Source organism: Tribolium madens, unplaced genomic scaffold, assembly GCF_015345945.1.
Source record: "Tribolium madens isolate multiple individuals breed KSU strain unplaced genomic scaffold, Tmad_KSU_1.1 Scaffold_3;HRSCAF=73;Tcas5.2_LG2, whole genome shotgun sequence".
In the NCBI taxonomy this organism is placed as follows: Eukaryota; Metazoa; Arthropoda; class Insecta; order Coleoptera; family Tenebrionidae; genus Tribolium; species Tribolium madens.
The window spans coordinates 4,459,941-4,479,592 of record NW_025401006.1 but is presented as its reverse complement, the minus strand read 5'-3'; the positions used below and the strand labels follow the sequence as shown (position 1 = coordinate 4,479,592).

Genomic DNA, 19,652 nt, shown 5'->3' with positions numbered 1-19,652 from the left:
TGGCAGGAATTTCGTTCCGCTTGAAAGTCGCTTTTATGCAGTACCATTAGTTTAAATTTGCGAAATATTCTCGTATGAATAGAGTAGAATGGCAAAGTAGGGTAAGTCTCCACAGTGAATATAACACACAGATATCTCCATCAATCAACATCACTCCGGTTGTTTCCCGGGCCAAGAGCGCCGACGACATTATGGCCTACCGACTTATACAAGCTAAACTGGCAGCGTGTTCTTCTTGATTATCTCCCGAGTCAAAAGTCGCTGGAGAGTTTCGGTTTATGGAAACAAACTTCTTAGACAGGTCGCTTGCACGCTTTATCTTCATACGGAACTTTGCATACCTATTTAGCTAAAAATTTATCGCCGACGATATAATTTAGCCGAGATCGAAACTTCATTTTAAACCGGTACTAAATCTACCCTCGATAATAGATCCTCTATTACGACACAGATGTAGCGAGATACGACCTGAATGCCTGTTTATTTGATTCCGTTAACGGGATGTCAGATAGCCAAAAGGCGATATCATTAATACACTTCATGCAAACAACTACATATTTGCATTCAAAAGCACTCATGATAATTTATACATGAAGCAATCAAAATTTTCAAGCTTTTTCTAATCACGCAAACAATCAATTTAAATTCCTCTTTTTGCTTGCTTTTGAACACTTTTTGCCCAAACCGACCCGATTATTCACTAAACCACTCTAGCCTCCCTTAGATTACCCATTCTGTATAATCTTAGCCTAAGCATCAAACTTTGCCAAAAATAATTACTTATTCAAATCAACTCGCCTCCATTTTATTATTTTTCTGTGTTTAGTTGACTTTATTTTTATGTTTGCAAGATCGTTTTTCTTTGAATGTATGATAATGTATCATAAAGAAATACATTTTTATCCGCAAACGTTACAAATGTGACTACTTTTATGTCTAAATGAGTACTTTTCAGACAAGAAGTAATAATTCTATTTTTGCGCCTAAGCGTTTTTACTTTTACCATGCTTCAGTAATATCTAGAGAGGTACCTTAAAGGTCATCAGCATTTGAAATTTGCACTACTAACTGCACTAGTTGAGTTAATAATTATTATCGTAAACACAAATTCCAATACAGTTGCGTGACGTTTTTTTTTTTATAAACGTTGTTATAATTTCATTAGTTGAAAAGAATTCTGATTATTTTACCAATTATAGTATTGCTCTTTACTCTTGATCTGAATACGTTTGCAGATAAAATAGTATATTATTTGAAGTAAAAGTGGCTCAGTTAAATTATTTGCCTCACTGCGTTCGGAAAAAATAAACGTTTAGCTTTGCTACATAAACTATCACTTTTACTCCTAATAACATCATTTACTATTAAAATCAAGTTTGTAGTCTAGGATTTGTTTTTTTTGTCGTCTGGGAGAAAGTGGATTTATTTTGAGCTGCGAAATTTTTTTGTCATACAATTTTTATATCTCGAGATTTTTCTACTGCTATAAATTTCATTCGCTATAAATTTGTCAGTAGGGTTTAGTTGTGTAACACAGATTTTCTTTTACTCAGAAATCAAATGTTTGAGCTATTTCACTTCAAAAAACACAATTATTGACAGTGTGGCAATGAAAAAGCCTTGAGATATACAGGTGCGCCAGAACTCGCGCCCCAGAGAAAATTTTCAAGTAAGGTAAGATACCAGGAACATGAAAAAAATGTTTAAAAAATTCTTTCTGTTAAAAAATTTTTACTTTTATTTTTTGACATATGACATTTTTATGTCTATTTAATGATGCTGATGATCTTGTATATGTTTTTTTACAATTATTTAGTAAAGGTACAAAAATTTTGCCAATGAAAGCCACAAATAACATTAAACAGAGTTACAATTTAGGACACAACTTCCTTGTTTCCTCTTTTAATAGCCTATAGCAAAAAACTTGTAAAATTATTTTCCCGACAGAAATAAATAGAGTCAAAGTGCAAACTTTAAACCCTCATAACTTTTTTTAACATTTTTTCCATGTTCCTGGTATGTTACCTTATATAGCATTTTTCTCTGGGGCGCGCGTTCCGGCGCACCCTGTATGTACAGTTTTAACAATTAAAACAATGTTCTGTTAGAACAACTGATTTGATTTCCTACTTTAAGTTGTTTTAAGTTGTCACATTTCTAAATTTGCATTTTTATAGATTTCCACTACATTTAAAAACATAAAAATTTAAATTTTGTTTCAATTCTCAAATATATTCTCAAGAAGTTACGATTACGTTTACTTACTTTATTTTTACATTTTTACGTGCACGTCTTTAAAGAAAAGTATTGTAGTCCTTACGTTTACGCATTTACCTGCTTTTACATTACTTACATAATGTTCGTAAGTTTATAATTTTAATAATATTTTTACGTTGTGTTTCTTACGCTATTCTAAGTTTTTTTTTCAAATTTTCAAAATATTAAACAATGGTTTTGAAAGTGCTTGATAATATTGTTATTAACATTGTTTGTGGCTAGATCTGTGTTGCTTTAGTTTTGAATTTTGTCGTAAGTCGAGGTTTCCCAGCAAAATGGCAATTAAGTAACTTTGTCGTAAAATCCAACCTCATAAGACTTATTGACGATCAATTCCACATTAAAATTTTGTTGCGAGTTATTAAATCCTGTTATAAAACTTGATTAGAAAATTGTGAAAATGAAAGAACGAATATTTTTTGAGTTTGCTTTGCAATTTCGAGAAGGACAAAAGTGGTAAAGGTTTGAATAGGGGCTCTTAGTCGTAATCGGACATTTCCCACATGTCTTAAGCGGCCTTACATTCGCATTCCAGACCGTATCGATAACTTTGTGCACTGAAGAACAAATTTAAATCCGGGCTTTTCGCAAATTATCCGATCAAATGTAGGCGTTAAGATGGTGATTTGATGTCTGCAGCAGCAAACTCACAATCTAAATAAATGCAAGACAAATATTGTTGCAATCGCCGTGGGTTATTCATAAAGTTTACGATGAAGGAAGCTTTAAATTCGCGTTTGATTCAAATAATAATATAAAACTTTGTGTTGCAATATGAAATTTTATTCTTTGACCTGTTGGAGTCTTAAACACAAAGCAAATTAAATTTTATAAATTTTCTTCGTTAGAAAATCACTCGAGGAGCGAAATCGTGTCCAGCAATCCGCAGTCTCCACATTCGGGATACAAAGTGGAACAGTCGACTCCAAACTCTCCCGCTTTCTTTGCCTCCAAATAAACCGGATCTAGATCAGAAATTGCATTCCCGTAGTCTGGTCTGTAATTGAAACCTATTTGTAACAAACTTGAAGTTTACTTGCAGCCTGTCGATAACACTTAGATCTTACGTTAGGGCTATGTGCAGGAGATGGCCGTACAATCCATTTGCTTCATGGTGCAAGCTGTGTAGGGCATTCTCGCAAATGCTCCGCAAAAGACAAGCACGTCCGCTGAAACCGTTCCTGAAAAAATATCCGTGTTGACTTTACATTAGTAGTGGTGGACGAGTCTAATGCCACCACAAAATTAACTCAGATAAGCTGGTTTTAGGGGACTATCAACAGTTTAATGGTGACCCTAAATTATTTTACTTGGTATTAAATTTAATGGATGCGGGAATTAGGATACTTAATGGCATAAACCGGCTCTAATTATCACAACTCCGATCAAAAAATGTAAACAAACAGGTCACAAACCTATCAAATTTATTCGAAAAAAAATCAAACTCATCCTGTGGTGTTTACTCGGTGTGAATTAATCTAACTAGAAACCAAACATTTGCCAAGTCGCTATAAAGGCAGTTTAATTAAAAATTAACAAACTAAACCAAATCCTAGATAAATTCCCGATTTAATTTTAATAACAAATCAATTGAAGTGCGCAATTCAACTATAAGTCTCCTCAAAACAAACTTGGTAATTCGACTTGACTAACTTCTAAATCTTGAACTTACCTGTTTAAAATATCCTCAATAGCCGAGTAAAATAAAGCACGGTCGTTTCTATCATCACGTTTTATTCTTGATCTACCGATTATTGGTGGATAAATTCTCGTGTTATTAGGTGTTTGAGGTTCGGCATATTGAAATTGAAAATTCCATCCCCAGGCCATGGACTGTTTTAAACCTAATTTAACCGGAGTCGCAAAACCCAATACCAACTAGAAATAAATTAATTTTCAATTATGTGGAATTATTGCAACCGCTCAGGAATTATTCACTTGTCATAGAAATTACCCCGAAATTTAGAGATATTGACAATTCCGTGCTGATTTATTATAAATTTGAATTTGAAATGTTTGTATAAACTCAAATCTGGTTAATGTCGACATTAATGTGGTATTTATTTGACTCACCTTAAACGTGCCTCCATTTGGAAAATACAAGAAGCGTTTTTGGCGATAGAGAGTTTTCTCCAAAGAGCACAAATGGATTAAAACTAAGAAAACTAAAAATTTTGCTACGAAACAATTTCGGTTACTTTGTCGAGACATTAATTAAATTTCAACTCTTACACATGATTGCTGCAGTAACAAAATGAAAAGTAACCACAGGTAGAGGTCACAAACTGTATCCTCTTCCAACAAAAGATAAATATTGGTTCTTTTGATTAGTTGGTCGGTTTGTTGAAAAGTGTGCAAATATTTGATATAAAATCTGAATTGTCATCAGAATTAAAAAATTTGCAAGTGGGTTTTTCAAGTTTTGATTTGTTTTATTCTCGATGAGTAAAAATCCACAAATCAAATTAAACCCAGAAAGACATTAATCGCTTTGTGAAATCCCCCGAATCAAGCTGTCAAAAGTATAAATGTCACTAAAAGTGTCCCGTTGCGTTTTTTTCTCGCTACTTCTCACCCTCCTAATCGATCGTTCCTCATCAACAAGTCACTCAACGGAAAAAGCCCATTCTTCGCCGCCTCCGGTAACAAACTCCAGCAATACAAGCGCAAACATATGGTTGGTTGACGCTCTCAAAGATATAGCTTATTACTTACGAGCGCACAAATTCAATGAATATGACAGGAGATACGAACCCGATGCGAAACTAGCTCGCAGAGAGTATTACCGGGGATTCCCTCGACCCCCTTTGCGATCGTTGCACTGGGAGGTGCACAAGTACTGCGAGCAGTCTCTGATCGAATGCGTGGACTATTTGCGGAAAAGGGTGAGGAAAGCCGGGATGACGAGGAGTGACGATACCACTGTTGTTATACAAGAACAACAATGGGGAGAGAATAACACGCAACAAATTGAAATTGTTGATAAAGAGTGCAGGAAAATGAAGCAAGTGGATGATATACAAGCCAATCCGTTTGAAGGTAAGAAAGCGGTGGAAAAAGAACTCCAAGTGCTTGTAAATGGAGAAAGTTTCAAGTTTCAGAGAGAGAGTCAGAGTTTTATTCAAATAAAAAAAGTTATTTACCAATCTTACAGATAAACAATGTGTCTAATAGTGATATTATGAGTTATTTATTATTGTAGAAAAATGAGAAAATAAGATTTGCAGTTTTTACTTTTTACTATGACAATTTTTAACGTAGACCTTAAATTTTTGTGAAATATCCTTTGAAAAAGCTTTTGGTCTATTATTATTATTAAATTTTTACATATAAAAATTAATTAGAGGTAAAAAGTATACAGTATGTCTCCGGAGTGAGTTTACAAAAGGAATTTTTTGCTTCTCCTGAAACGAGCAAATCTGTAATGACAACTTCATTATTCTGATTCAGTAAAAAAAAAACTTAATTTCTTTCTTGGTTTTAGACTTTTTTCTCTACTTTTTAAGTTCTATCACATTGGCTGTTTTCTTTATTTGACAACTAAGTGTCACATTGACAATTAATTTCTTAATTGAATAATAATAGTTCTTGTTAAAAATGACTTTTACCATCTGAAATTAAAAAAAAATTAAATGTGACATTAAATCTAAAACAAGAATAAATACGGATGCCACTACCAATTTAAACACAACCAGTAGTTTTGAAGTAAACAATAACTTAAACCCAAATGATTCTGAAGGTAATGATCTGAACGATATTATTTTGAACAATTCGACTTCCAACAATTTTCGTTACCAACAGAATTTTAAATTTGAAATTGAGAAGGAATTTAAACAAGCTGTTCTTCTTTATTAAAATACAAACCCAACTGAAAGACCTGACATTCCCAAACTAAAATATACTATAAAATTTACAGCAATTGTCGAAATTATCATATACTTCCAAAATATCTAACAACCTGCCTTTCATTCATAACTCTTCATACACTAATTTATTGTGCAGCAGTAGCTGCTATTAGAATTAATATTTTTAAAAAATTTTATAGACATTCTAAAACACAAACATAAATCATACACCAGAATGCGAAATTAGACTTACTGAAAAAATAAATTCAATTAGGAAAGATTTAGGTCAAATTACACAATACCTGAAAGGTATAAATACACAACACATAAACCAATGCATAGAGCGAATTATTAGGAAAAACAGGATACACCGCAACATTTATCCAGAGTATAATTCAACACTTTTACAAATCAAAGATACTTTAATGCAAAAATTGTCTCTTTATTCTAAAAGATTGAAGACATATTAACAATCTCACCTTAGGAAAATACAAAAATCACAATTTTTAAACAATGAAAATTTTTTTATCGTAATTTAAATAATGAGGAATCATTAAACAATGGTCTCCCCAAACAAGATAATTTAACCCAAATTTGGAAAAACATTTGGTTTGAGAAAAAAGATTTTAACATGCCATCATCTGGGTTAAATCTTATTAATACAGAAGTTTCAACAAAAAATGACATGCCATCTTTTCAGATTAGAAATGAAATTTTAATAAAAATGATAAATAAATCACATAATTGGAAATCTCCAGGAAATGACAAAATTCACAATTTTGGTTAAAAAAGTTTACTTGTGTATGTACATTCATTACTTTTGTGGCATCTTAATAATTTTATTATAAATTCACAACATTTTCCAGAGTCTTAACCCATGGGATCACTTATTTAAAACCAAAAGATTCAGATACTAAAAATCTATCTAAATATAGACTCATTACGTATCTTTCAACAATTGATAAGATAATGACATCTTGCATATATGAACTAATCTATAATCACTGTCTAGAAAACAATATAATTAATGAGGAACAAAAAGGATGTATTAAAGGATCGAAAACAATAGTATTTTTTTCCAATAGATTGATTTTTTTAAGTTTTTGATTCCAAGTGATTTATTTCTTACTTTTATCTCTATTAGGCCAAATGTTAAATTTGTTTTCAAACTCTTAGATGTAAAGCTGTGTAAATTTTAATTTAACAACTGTGGCCACCAATTTTTTTCTTGATCGAGAATAATGCCTTATCTAGCTTTCCGCCAAATGCTCCAAACCTGTCAGATCGCTTGCTAACCCGCGAGTTTGAACATGTCTAGCCCCTTGATCCACCTAAAGTAGTTCCGGTGTTAGCCGCTTAATTCAATAAAGCTCTCGTCAGGTCCTCTGGAACGCTTTCAGTGGCGTGTCACTGCAAGTTATTACATGTGCTGGTACACAATGAAGTCGGAGCCGACATTGAGCCACCTCTCGGACAAATGCGATAATTTCGCCGATTGTTTGGATCCTGAGTTTGGCCCGAATAACCGGGACGATCGCGCCAATGATGCAATTCCTTACTCCTGCGCTTTCTACAGTTTCTGTCCGGATCCCTGCTGTCCCATCAAGCACCTGACTCGACCGGAAAACTGCTGGGATACGCCAGAAAACCCCTGCTTTGAAGCTAATCCCCCGGGTCAGCGAGAATGTGTCGTAGATCGCTCCCGGAATACCGACTTCAGGTATAACTAACAATATGCGGGCGTGATTCACAATTATCTCGCTTTTGAATCAGATGAGGGTGGTGGAAATTAGGGAAAAGCGTCAACGAGTTGTATTTCACGCCGGAAAAAATTACACTAATCTAATTTAGCGGCCGGCAACATTTTTATGTAATTTTACACATCGATCGATATTTTGCAGTGACCTGATTTTGAACAGATGGAATGTGAGTTGCAAATGTCGCGAAAAAGGTTTAGAGTGGAGCTCTTTCTACGGAATATGTGTAGATATCGACGAGTGTGCCACAGGAGCACATGCTTGTAACCCTGAAAAGGAAACTTGCTTAAACTTGCTAGGGTCCTTCAAATGTGTTTGTAAGTGGGGTCACATTTTTAATAAAAAGAGCAAAACTTGTGAGCCAAGTAAAGCACTAACTCATTTAATGCTACGCAAACAAGAAGAAGAGAAAAAAGAAACACAAGAAACGCTTTGGTTAAAATTTTTACGACTATTTGATGCAAAATCGTCAACTCGACCAATGTTTGTTAAAACTAATTTAATTATCTTGTTCTGTATTTGTAATTATTTTAATAAACTACTAGTTTCCTGATTGTCGAATAATAATCGGCATAAAACAAGCATCAAACTAAGTCCATATTCTGTTTAACAGTATTTCCTAATTGTTATTTTCATAGCAAACATGTGCACCTATTATACATGATGTTATTATGTTTGGAACAAGTGCAAGAGACACCTTGCCGTCGAGTAATAATTATTACAAACAGAAATAGCAGGACATCAACTATTTTAATTGCAGAAAAGCACTAAATAATTCTCTTTGCAATGGCTTATTTGAACAGAGCAAAATTAAACTGAAACGTTTTTGTTCAAAGTCCTAAATAAATTCTGATTAATTCCATAGTTATTTTGCAGCAAAACGAATAAATGCTAGAGATGCGGATAATTTTGTGTATAAACATATTTAAAATGTTAACAGTTTTTAATTAGCTATTGTGGTATAAGCGTTTCAAGCGAAATTCGAAGATAAAGTTAAATATTTTTCGCAGTTTAGGTATTCAGTATTCAAAATTGACAAGATTTTGTGTAAAATCAAGAATCAAAAATCCTTATTGTTCTTTATTGCTAAATAATAGGTTTCAAGTACTCAACAAGAATAATTAAGAAAACATTAAAAATTGTAACGGAATCTTAAAACAAAAGTAAAGTTTCGATCAATACTGAATTTTCAGAGAAAATTATCTTGGGGTTTTCTGAAGTTCCTGACAGAAAAGCGTACAAATACTGAAACCCTGATGATTACAGCAGTAATAATAAAAATCTGACAACAACTCCAAATTTATCGTCGTTAATGCATTTTACCTGTGTTAAAAACACCAAATTATAATAAGAAACTGAAAAAATATTACTAGCAGTGCTTGTAAAGCAAGCTTCAAACCGAAATGAAGTAAAGAAATATAAAAACTCTTGAAACTCCTGAAAAACTTGTCTTTTTGTCAATTGTCTATTAAAATAAATATGTTTCAACTGAAATGGAAAAAATGTTCAAAAAGCAGAGGTAAACTTGAAAAACCTCTGAACAGGTTTATTTGGAGGACCATAATTTTTATTTAGAATGAAATTGAATCGTGTTGTGTTTACAGAAGAGTCGTAATGCCGATTCATTTTCAGATACTAGAAAAACTCTTATCGAGTTGGGCTGAAAAGGTTGTTTCAGTCACAAATCTTGCTTAACTTTTCACATTTGGGCGAATGCAGAATTAGGGAAATGAAAATGTTTAAATTATTTGCTTTTGAACTCGTATCCATCAATTGTTTGCGATGAATCCCTGGTTATTGATGGGATGTTTTCTAGCCAAAATTTTTAATCGATACACATAAATCTGCGGAATTACCGAAAATATATAAGACAATAAATCAGTCTGTGTGGGACGTCCAGGAGTAATTAGAGATCGATAAGCCGTAAATCTTGACGGCAATATTACCGTAGGTTATGCAGCAAGGCATGCCCTTTCGTCATGGTCGAGTGACCCTGATGCGCATCTCTCGGCCACCAGATTGAGGCGACTGGAATTGAGCCAGCAGATAAAGAATTAGAGAGGCTGTCCCTAAAACCACGGCGATTCAGGTAACGGTAACTGCCACTAAAGTGTCTCATCTGCAATTCCCTCTGATAAATCACCTGGCGATAAATTTAACCCGTCGTTCCATCTACCTTAATGAACTACTTTACACACCACTGCTACCACAGAGATGGTCGAATATGCCAGACGGCGGAACCGTTCAGACGAATCGATCACAACAATTCTTCGGAGATATTGCATTCGTATTAATTTCATAAGAGACATACACGATTTTGAAGAGATCAAACGATCATTTGCATAAGTACACACATACAAGATTGGATTACAATTCCCTGTCAAGTTCAAGCCATGTCGACAACGACTATGAACCTGTACTAGATTTCGGATTAACAAGAGCGCTTGTCGGTTGTAAAGACAAGCTTTCCAAACTTATGAAACCAATTGATTAAAAGTCTTTAATTATAAATGCACAGCAAGTATTTAGTATCCTAAATCCTGAAGTTTACAAAATACTATACACTACAACAATTAAAGGAACAAAAATATTTCCTCAATTTTTTGGTGATTTTTGAAAGACTATCTCATTGAAGAATAGGCGTATCCAGATTAAAAAAAAAACATATTGAAGCATTAAGCTTCTAGTTTAGACATTTTTTTCAAACATTTTTTCTGTGCTACCGTTATCACTTAATCCTAAGAAATAACATGAGAAAAAAAATAGTTTTTGGTCCACAGACTTTAGAAATTTTTTTAGTTAAATCATTAGTCGGAGAGCCAAATAGCTTGTTCATTGAACTTTAATATGGTTTTTTATATTCTCTTTACGACAATTTGTCGCTGAGATATTTGACGTTAAATGAAAAAGGATATTTTGAAAGCAAATTCTAAAAAATTTCAAATTTGATTTTTTTTAACTAATCGGAATTTGTTTATAAATTTAAAAAAATATCAAAACATTTGTTTGATTTTTTTTCAAAAGACAGTATTGTTTTTGATTTTTTTAGTTTTTCAAAAAAAATTACAGTTTTTTCAAATTTAACTAATTTTTTTTTAACTTTTTTTAACTAAGTAACTAATTCAAAATTGTAAAAATATTGAAAAAAAAAACTGTTTCTCACATTTTGATGAAGATTAGACAAAGTTCAGAAACAAAATGTAGAATTGTTCCTGTGAAATTTTGATCATTCAGTCCGAGAAAACCGTTTGATGGAACGATGGGGTTACTACATTAAGTAGTAAAGATATTAAGAAACATTAGTCTTCCCATCAAAATTTGTGAAAATGCGGTAGATTTACTAAAACAACGCAAAAACTACTCTTTCCTCTTTTCTTTAAATCAATGTTGTTTTTGACCCTACACTTATATTCTGTGTACGTCTATTGGTTGCTAAGATATCAATGATCAAAGACAAAAAATAGTAATTTATTCTACAAGTTTGAGTGTAAATCGGACGCTTTATTTCACCGAGCGGATTTTTAAACCATGAGTGTAACGAGCTTGCTTTAAAAATCTGTTAAAAATATTCTGACGTTTCGTTTGGAAAATGCCAAACACCTGTCAAAACTTCCTTACACGGGAGAAAAGTCGCAAATTTTGACAGTGTCAAAGAATAAATCTTTTTCTTTACGTCAATTTGTTACTGAGATATTTGACGTTAAATGAAAAAAGCATATTTAAGTTAAATTAACAGACTATCAGGTTAATGCATTGATCTAACTAAAAAAATTAATCCCCAAGCCCGTGAAAAGAATACCAACAAAATTTACATTTTAGAAACTTCAAATTGTTTTTTTTAATCTAGATACGACCATTTCAAAAATCACCAAAAATTTTGGAAATATTTTTGTTCCCTTAATTTTTTGGTGTAGTGTATAATACAAACAAAACGTCCAAATACATACAGAATGCGCCAGAACTCGCGCCCCAGAGAAATGCTATAAAAGGTAAGATACCAGGAACATGGAAAAAATGTTAAAAAAATTTTATCCATAAAAATTTCGAAGTTATGAGTGTTTAAAGTTTGCATTATAACCCTATTTATTTCTGTTGGAAAAATAAATTTTCAAAGTTTTTGTGTTATATGATATTAAAAGAGGAAACAAGGAAGATGTATCCTAAAGTGTAACTCTGTTCAATGTTATTTGTGGCTTTTATTGGCAAAATTTTTGTCCCGTTACAAAATAATTGTAAAAAAACATATACAAATCTTCAGTATCATTAAAAAGATAAAAAAATGTCAAATGTCAAAAAATAAATATCAAAATTTTTTGACATATAGAATTTTAGAAACATTTTTTTCATGTTCTTGGTATCTTACCTTACTTGAAAATTTTCTCTGGGGCGCGAGTTCTGGCGCACCCTGTATTTAAAATTGTCATTCCCTGAAAAATTCTAAAATCGACAGAAATATGTTTTTTGGTCTTGAAGCTAGAGATATTTACCCTTCACTAAGTAGTTTTTGGTAGAATTCATGCCCATGCCCAAAACTTGTGTTGATCGAGTTTTAGATAATTTTTGCATTTTTTATATACACTTTTCAAAAAACTGAAGAATTTTTAATTATTATTAAGGATTTTTAAGGATTAAGGAGTTTTATGAAAGCTGTACTTTGAAATGTGTGGTTATTGAATAAAACACGTTTGTAAACCCTTGTATAAAAATTTATTTTGTTCCGAAAATGGATAAAAAATTGCAAATATTTTATAGAAAATTTAAATAACGTGTCAATTGTGTGAATAAATAAATTCCCGCGCACAATTTAACAATAACATGATTAAACTTTGATATAAAAGCTCAAATTACTTTTCCCACAACAAAAACCAATTGGCAGTTTGAATCGAAGCTCAATTTGCGCATTACAAACTTAAAAATACCAGCCAGTCGTTTTGATTGCACTTAAATTCCAATTAAAATTTGTACTTTGTCTCTCGAAAGGTATTTTAATATAGCGTGTGGTCCAGGCCCGTATTGAGGGAGTAATTCCTATACATTCCCGTCTTGGCAAGCGCTTTACTGAATTGTTGATTATTCGGAAAAAAAGACGTGGGTACTGTGTGTATGGTTGGCGGGTATCTGTAAATTAAAAATGAATGCGAAATTGGACCTTTTTTTGTTATTTATTTACCTCCCGTAATCGCTCGAAGTGGTCCTATAAAAAGGATGTTCTGGCGGTCTCCGCTGAATCCCATATCCATAAAACCAAGAAGGATATTCAAATCTTTTCGGTAGTTCGCAAGTACGGTAAAAGTCCGAGGTTTTGAGGACGGCCGTGTGGCCGCCTCCCGAATTCTCGCAATCCATCTTGGAAAAGCTTTAAAGCCAAGGGACGTCTTCGCTTAATATGGACTCTTGCAGAATTCCATACTGGCGGAAATTTTCACTGACACACGTCAACGAGGTTTAGTTTATATTGAATAAACTTGCCATAGCAACGTGGCTACGCACGGAAATTTATCTCGACCCAATTTCACGTGTGTTATTAGCAAAATTAACAAAAATATTAATCACATCCATTTTGATAAAATGCCTGCTAATAGAGCTAGTTTTGATTGCTCGCTGATCAATCTGAGATTCCCTTGAGATCAAATAACGTCCGACCAATATTAAAAAATCAAATTTTCTTTGTTGTCTTGCGATTATAATGAACCGGTACTTTGGTATTTTCTTTGGTTTAGCAGTAAAGCCACGTTATGACTTTAGCTGTAAAAGATTTATGCTTTGGCAACCCGTATCAAAGAGAAGGAACCAGCGAGGAAACAACAAAAAGAATTTTTCCAAGAGTTTTATTAAACTAAATTTAATGGTCGACGAAATCTGCGTTTATTACGAAAATCTGATTAGTCTACGTGCCGGGAGATATTTCTTTGCGAGTAAATTCAAAACAACTCGTTTCTAAGTTTGCTAGTAAACTGCAGACTTTGTTAAACAAACTGAAAGGAAAGCTATTTTGCTCTCAACGTTTCAACAAAGTTAATTAAAATAATTTATTTCCTTGTTATTCACCCAACTGAAAAGTTACTTCTTTACTATCAAAATGGAATATTTTTCAGAAGCCTCATTGCTATTTTCTCGTAAATTTTAAACGCAAGAATAAATGTGTATTTAAGCGCCACCTCAAGAGCAATAGCCAAACTAAAAACTGGCTTTCAGTTACAGCATAGTTTGTGTCACTGAATTCTAGCAAAATCAATAGAGAACGCTTGAAGTAAACTTAGAATTTCAAATCAACAAATTACTGTAATGTGTCAAAACAAGAAATAAATTTTAACAAAAATTCTGTGCCAAATATTTAGTTTGAACCAGGAAATGACCTACATTAAAAAAAGTGTTTTAATTATAGCTCTCTGTAATTCGACTAAACTATTTATAATAGTTCTTGTACTTGACCAGGGGTTCAGGGGCATGATCCTACTCAACCGGTAAAAATGATGAGATCAACATCCAATTTTTTTTAATACGCGGAAAATTCCTACGTGAGGAAAATAAAACTATAGTTGTCCAAGGTTTACAAATTTTGAAAAAAAACAAGCTCATTAGCGAAAAAATATTATTTCCGAGTCAAATACAAATGCATTAACTACGACCTTTTATCTTAAACTTAACTTTTTATTATGCGGTTTGAAAATTTGAATTTTAGACGCTTCTTAGAATCGTCTCATAATATTTTTTTTGATTAAAATACGAAAACAACATTCTTGTTGAGAGTGACGCCAGTCTCACGTGAATCAGGGGCTTTACTGGATTTACATATCAGGTATAGAAAATAAATTTGATTAAATTTTCATAAATATTTCGTCATTTGTATAATATTATAAACCCAATTCTTCTCCCATGATTATTAAAATTTTTATTTTGATGTGCGTCGGACAATACTATGTTTTTTTTAGTTCTAGAAAATCTCAGTTCATTCACTGATTATTATACAACCCATTATTAGTCAAGGTAAAATGCACCTGATTTCAATTCTGATATTTTTAATTGCGCAACTTTTATAGAATCGAAACAAAGTGTACATGGTTTTAATTTGCGGAAATGTCAATTGTGTTGATTTAAATACTATGTGATTGATGTAACCTGTTCTTAATTTAACAATTAATGACCACAAAAATTTACCAAGTCTATAATTTAGAAAACAAGAATAAATCTACCTACCTTTTGTGGTTTCAGCGACAATAAAATGCAATACTTTTCTAGTTAAGTGCATGAAATTGCCATACTTAGCTTTAAGTGCGTTCAAATGAAAACATCTAAAGTAATTAAACGGCAGATTGAGTTACCTCGATGAATGATGCATAATGCATGTAAATGCATGATAAATAAAGAAATTGCAAATTGTAAAACTACTTAACTCTTCATTGTAACATAACCAAGGTTTTTGATATTTTTGCCCAGAGCTTTGTTCTGTTTTGAGTCTAAAGTTAGACACTTTGACAATTTGCCAAACATTGCGTGCTAACAACCGGACATTCAAATTTAATTCAAATACAAATAATGCGTATCACAATTACATTCAATACATGGATTGAAAGTGAAGTGCAGTTTTGAAGTTCCAACAAGTGGCACACTGGCACCATAACTTGTTGACAAAGTGAAAACCTAGTGTTTAGTGAGATTACACCAAGAGGTAAGTGTTTTACAGTGAAATTTATTCACTGTTAAATTTTTGTAAAAATTGGAATTAACGTCATTGCGACGGTGTTAAAATCATGAAACGACCCTGACGGCCAATAATCTTTACTATAATAAAACAGTCAGTAAATACAATTTTTCAAATAATGTAGTGGAGGTGTTTAAAGTGTGAAGAAGGTTCGAGTTTGCTCATAAAACTCGCATTTTCTTCTTAAGAAAAAAATGTTAATTGAGTTTTAGTACTTTGTGCAACTTTTACTGATGTAAGTCTTAGAAACTCATCTTTAAATAATAGATAATTTCTTAACGTCCTTGTACAAAATATGATTTTGTAATGCATCTTGTGATTCGAAAACCACACATCAAGTTCCAGGTACATATCATAATTATGGTAATTGATATTCTTATCATAGTATGTTATAAACGTAAATTTACCGTCCATTAGGTGTGAATGGAAAAGTAAGAATTGTACATATTTCTAGAATCTTGATTGGTTCAAGTTATGCAATTGGTCGTCGATAGAGAAATAAAAACCGGATTATTTAATCAATTCTTCTTGTGACTGATATGAGTCATGTTACAACATTGACCTTGCATAAATAGCAAAACGTCATTGAAAAAATATCGATTGGTGGAAAAACAAAAAGTCCAAAGTTTCGAAATTTTGGCAATACAAAGGAATGTTTCAAATGATTAAAATTCTTCAGATAAAGAAATGATTTTTCGCATATCTCCAATAGGTTTAACATTAATGAGAAATGGGGCAATTACCAAGCAATTAAGAATTTTCTAAACGCTTTTGTTTAGTAGCTTTGTCCATTAAGGTTTTGAAATAAAAACAATAAACAATGATTTATTAAAAATATTTATACCGTCAACAAATATTTAATTAATCATTGCGATTATAAGCACGTGTCGGGGAAATTATTTAGGTTACTAGTCATCTAGAGTTCTAGACGTTTCATAAAATGCATTTCAAAATTTTTTTCTAAAAAATTAGCAAATTGGATTTCATCCGAGTCATTTTATTTGCAGATCGGTGCGTCCTTCCGTTGAGGTCAAATAAAATTGAAACTAATGCCGGTGTCCAGTGATCTCAGTTTTTGAGCAATTCTTAAGGCGGCAACACAGTCAGGTAATGCCATTTTTTGCATAATTTGTTGTTTATTCAAAGAGAAATAATTTTTGCTCGTACCTTCTCGTCATACAACGTGAGCCAGAAGCAATAAACAACCGGTTTAATTTTTTTTATCGTTTTTAAATGAGCAAATAATTTTCTCGTATGCATTTTTAGTGATTTAGTCTGTTTTAGTTATCGCTAGTAGAAACACATCTTTTCTCGCAATGAAGAAGTTTGATCTCGACGATATTCTCATCTCGATAGGAGGATGGGGAAAATTTCAAACTTTGTACTATTCGGCATTGTGTACCGCGATTATTTTCTCCGTTTTTCCGGCAATGAATTACATTTTCATCGCGAGGGACATCAAATACAGGCAAGTCATTTTTAATTTTTTAGAAAATTTTTAACGAAAAATTTAGGTGTAACATTGATTCGTGTGATAAAGAAAACGGTGATTTCAATCCAGAATGGTTGAAAAATGCCGTTCCTTTTGAACAAAATATTCCAAGTAAATGTTCCTACTATCAACCTGAAGAGAATGACACTTGTACTAACTTCATAAAAAATGAGACTTTAACATGTCATGATTTTATTTACGAAAGACAAGAAACGACAATTGTCCACGATGTAAGTCCCCAAACCCAAAAAACGTCAATTCCAATAATTAATTCCAGTTTAATATAAAATGCGATGAAAATCTCTGGAAATTAACAATAATAGGAACAATCAATGTGGTAGGAAAACTTGTGTGTTTACCACTTGCTGGATTTTTCTCCGACCGGTAAAACATTTTCCCAAACAAAATTGTTTCTTATGAAATTATTCCAGATTTGGTCGAAAATCGATGGTCATAGTTAGCGTATTTTTGAGCACAATTGTGGGTCTCATACGATCATTTTCAGTAAATTATTACATGTACGTTGGGTTGGAGTTTTTGAATACAGTGGTGGGTTCAGGAATATACAGTGGGGCCTTTATCTTAGGTAAATTGCTCAAATTCAATCCTGAAAAATTATTAATTTTCTTCCAGCTCTAGAATTAGTCGACTCAAAACGTCGAAATTTGGGCAACAGTATTATCTGTTTGGCATTTACCGTGGGTCATATTTTGTTAGGGGCCGCAGCTTGGGTGTCCCCGACTTGGCAATTTATGACTCAAATCATGTACGGCCCTGGAATTTTAGTAACAATTATTTTGTGGTTTGTCCCCGAATCTGTGAGATGGCTAATCGCGCGAAACAAAATCGAAAAAGCTGAAAACATCCTGAAATCAATAGCGAAAATGAACGACAAAGAATTGACCGAAGAAACGATTAAAACAATTCCGTACCTTGAAGACAGCAAGAGTGACGGTGACGAAGCGATTCCTTTGATGGCAATTCTGAAAAAGAAAAGTCTCCTTATTCGAATCATCCATTGTTCGTTCACTTGGATCTGCTGCAATTTCCCTTACTACGGTTTAACAATTCAATCAGTGGCTCTATCTCAGGACATTTATGTAAATTATATGTGCGTCTCTGTGGTTGAAATTCCTGCTTACATATTAGCCTACGGAGCTTTGGATCGAATCGGGCGAAAGAAAACTCTCGCTCTGAGTCTTATCCTCACAGGAGTGGCTTGCCTCAGTGTCGATTTTATCAAATCAGGTAAACGTAAACAAGGCCAAAACAGCTATTAAACCGTTCGTTGCAGGAAGTCCACTCGCACTCGTAGTCTTCCTCTCCGGAAAACTCTTCGTTACCGTGTCTTACATGACTATTTACATTTACACGGCTGAATTATTCCCCACTAGCTCGAGACATTCCGCGTTTGCTGTTTGTTCCATGTTTGGATGCGTTGGCTCAATGCTGGCACCACAAGTGCCTTTATTGGTAAATCTGGTCATTTTCAATCGAGCAAAAATGAGAAATTTGTTTCAGGCGAAAGTCTATAAGCCTCTACCGCTGATGGTCTTCTCGGCTCTTGCCTTCACTGCCGGACTGTTGGCATTCCTCTTTCCGGAGACGAAAGATACGAAAAATCCCGAAGAGATAGATAAATCCTGATTTTAGTAAATTGTAGTTGATTATGTAAATAGATAATTAAGAGTGTTTGCAACTCTTTTTGGTGCAAGTTTGTACGTCGTAATTAGACTCATTTTTGCGAGTGTTAGAAACGGCAATGAATTTTTCACGGTCATCATTCAATACCCCTATAATAATCACCTTGGAAAGATCGCGCGATTCCAGTTTTCGGCATTCTAATGTGTCTTGTTGTTTTTTAATTATTTCCGCTTTTTTAACAACAACGAAAAAATTGATGATTTATTTATGTTTTGATGACGACAAATGTTATTAAAACTTTCTAGAATAATGACAAAAATTGATTTATTTGATTTAACAATTTGTTTGTGATTCTTGCAAATTTATTCAAGGAGGAAGTTTGTACTTTCATACAGTTAGTGCATCTCATTGTTTGACTTAACTGTTCCTTATTTGTTTACTATAAAAGGTCAAATCGACCTCGGACTGCACCTCAAATTGATTTGTTATTAAAATTGTGTTTTAATACATTTATATTATGTACGTATGACTTAATAAAAAATAGTTTTCCAAACAAATTATGAGTTTGTTTTCTCTCATTCCCAACACATAAATTTCAATTAAATAAAAAAATATTACAATGATATAACAAGTGTTATAAAACACCAACACGTGACCAAATAAGTGTAAAAATCGACCTTGAGGAAATTTTTGATGTAATGATGACTTATATATTTTTTTCCCGCTCTTGTAATTACATTTAAGTGTGTTTTTTTAGAGGGTATTTAGCGGTTTCTTGGCGCAAATTTAAGTTGATTTTTTTTAAGTTTCCGGCAGCTATTGTAAATAACAATTTTGTGCTAAGTGCTGACGACAAAATAAAACATCTAAATTGTTATAATTTGCCGAATTTCGAAAAAAAAACAACTTATTCACCTCTGACTTCTAATTAAATT

At 32.8% G+C, this 19,652-nt stretch overlaps 4 protein-coding genes across 7 annotated transcripts; 2 read left to right on the top strand and 2 right to left on the bottom strand.

Annotated features, from left to right (window-relative positions):
• Positions 1-3,044: 3,044 nt before the first annotated feature.
• LOC123007521 lies at positions 3,045-5,157 on the bottom strand. Of its 3 annotated transcripts, XM_044402872.1 has the most exons (6): positions 4,853-5,157; positions 4,510-4,790; positions 4,351-4,454; positions 3,950-4,155; positions 3,345-3,458; positions 3,045-3,274 (listed from the first exon to the last, which is right to left on the bottom strand). In XM_044402872.1, exons 2-6 carry the CDS (start codon positions 4,511-4,513, stop codon positions 3,130-3,132), a joined length of 573 nt encoding a protein of 190 aa, XP_044258807.1. In that variant the 5' UTR covers positions 4,514-4,790; positions 4,853-5,157; the 3' UTR covers positions 3,045-3,129. The 3 variants fall into 3 exon arrangements, with proteins under 3 accessions (XP_044258807.1, XP_044258806.1, XP_044258808.1); XM_044402871.1 differs by having other exon boundaries at positions 4,351-4,790; positions 4,853-5,155; XM_044402873.1 differs by having other exon boundaries at positions 3,140-3,287; positions 4,351-4,790; positions 4,853-5,152.
• LOC123007610 lies at positions 4,574-8,432 on the top strand. Its single transcript, XM_044402995.1, has 3 exons — positions 4,574-5,316; positions 7,503-7,842; positions 8,024-8,432. The coding sequence occupies exons 1-3, from the start codon at positions 4,806-4,808 to the stop codon at positions 8,430-8,432; spliced, it is 1,260 nt and encodes a 419-aa protein (XP_044258930.1). The 5' UTR covers positions 4,574-4,805.
• Positions 8,433-12,569: 4,137 nt separating this feature from the next.
• On the bottom strand, positions 12,570-13,328 carry LOC123007912 (UPF0691 protein C9orf116). The gene is made up of 2 exons (XM_044403422.1): positions 13,050-13,328; positions 12,570-12,997 (listed from the first exon to the last, which is right to left on the bottom strand). The coding sequence occupies exons 1-2, from the start codon at positions 13,223-13,225 to the stop codon at positions 12,865-12,867; spliced, it is 309 nt and encodes a 102-aa protein (XP_044259357.1). The 5' UTR covers positions 13,226-13,328; the 3' UTR covers positions 12,570-12,864.
• Positions 13,329-15,308: 1,980 nt separating this feature from the next.
• On the top strand, positions 15,309-19,274 carry LOC123007911 (organic cation transporter protein-like). 2 transcript variants are annotated; one of them, XM_044403421.1, is made up of 9 exons: positions 15,309-15,548; positions 16,589-16,688; positions 16,866-17,049; positions 17,096-17,303; positions 17,351-17,457; positions 17,505-17,659; positions 17,707-18,321; positions 18,368-18,546; positions 18,595-19,274. In XM_044403421.1, exons 3-9 carry the CDS (start codon positions 16,898-16,900, stop codon positions 18,718-18,720), a joined length of 1,542 nt encoding a protein of 513 aa, XP_044259356.1. In that variant the 5' UTR covers positions 15,309-15,548; positions 16,589-16,688; positions 16,866-16,897; the 3' UTR covers positions 18,721-19,274. The 2 variants fall into 2 exon arrangements, with proteins under 2 accessions (XP_044259356.1, XP_044259354.1); XM_044403419.1 differs by lacking the exon at positions 15,309-15,548 and adding an exon at positions 15,676-15,816.
• The last annotated feature ends 378 nt before the right edge of the window (positions 19,275-19,652 follow it).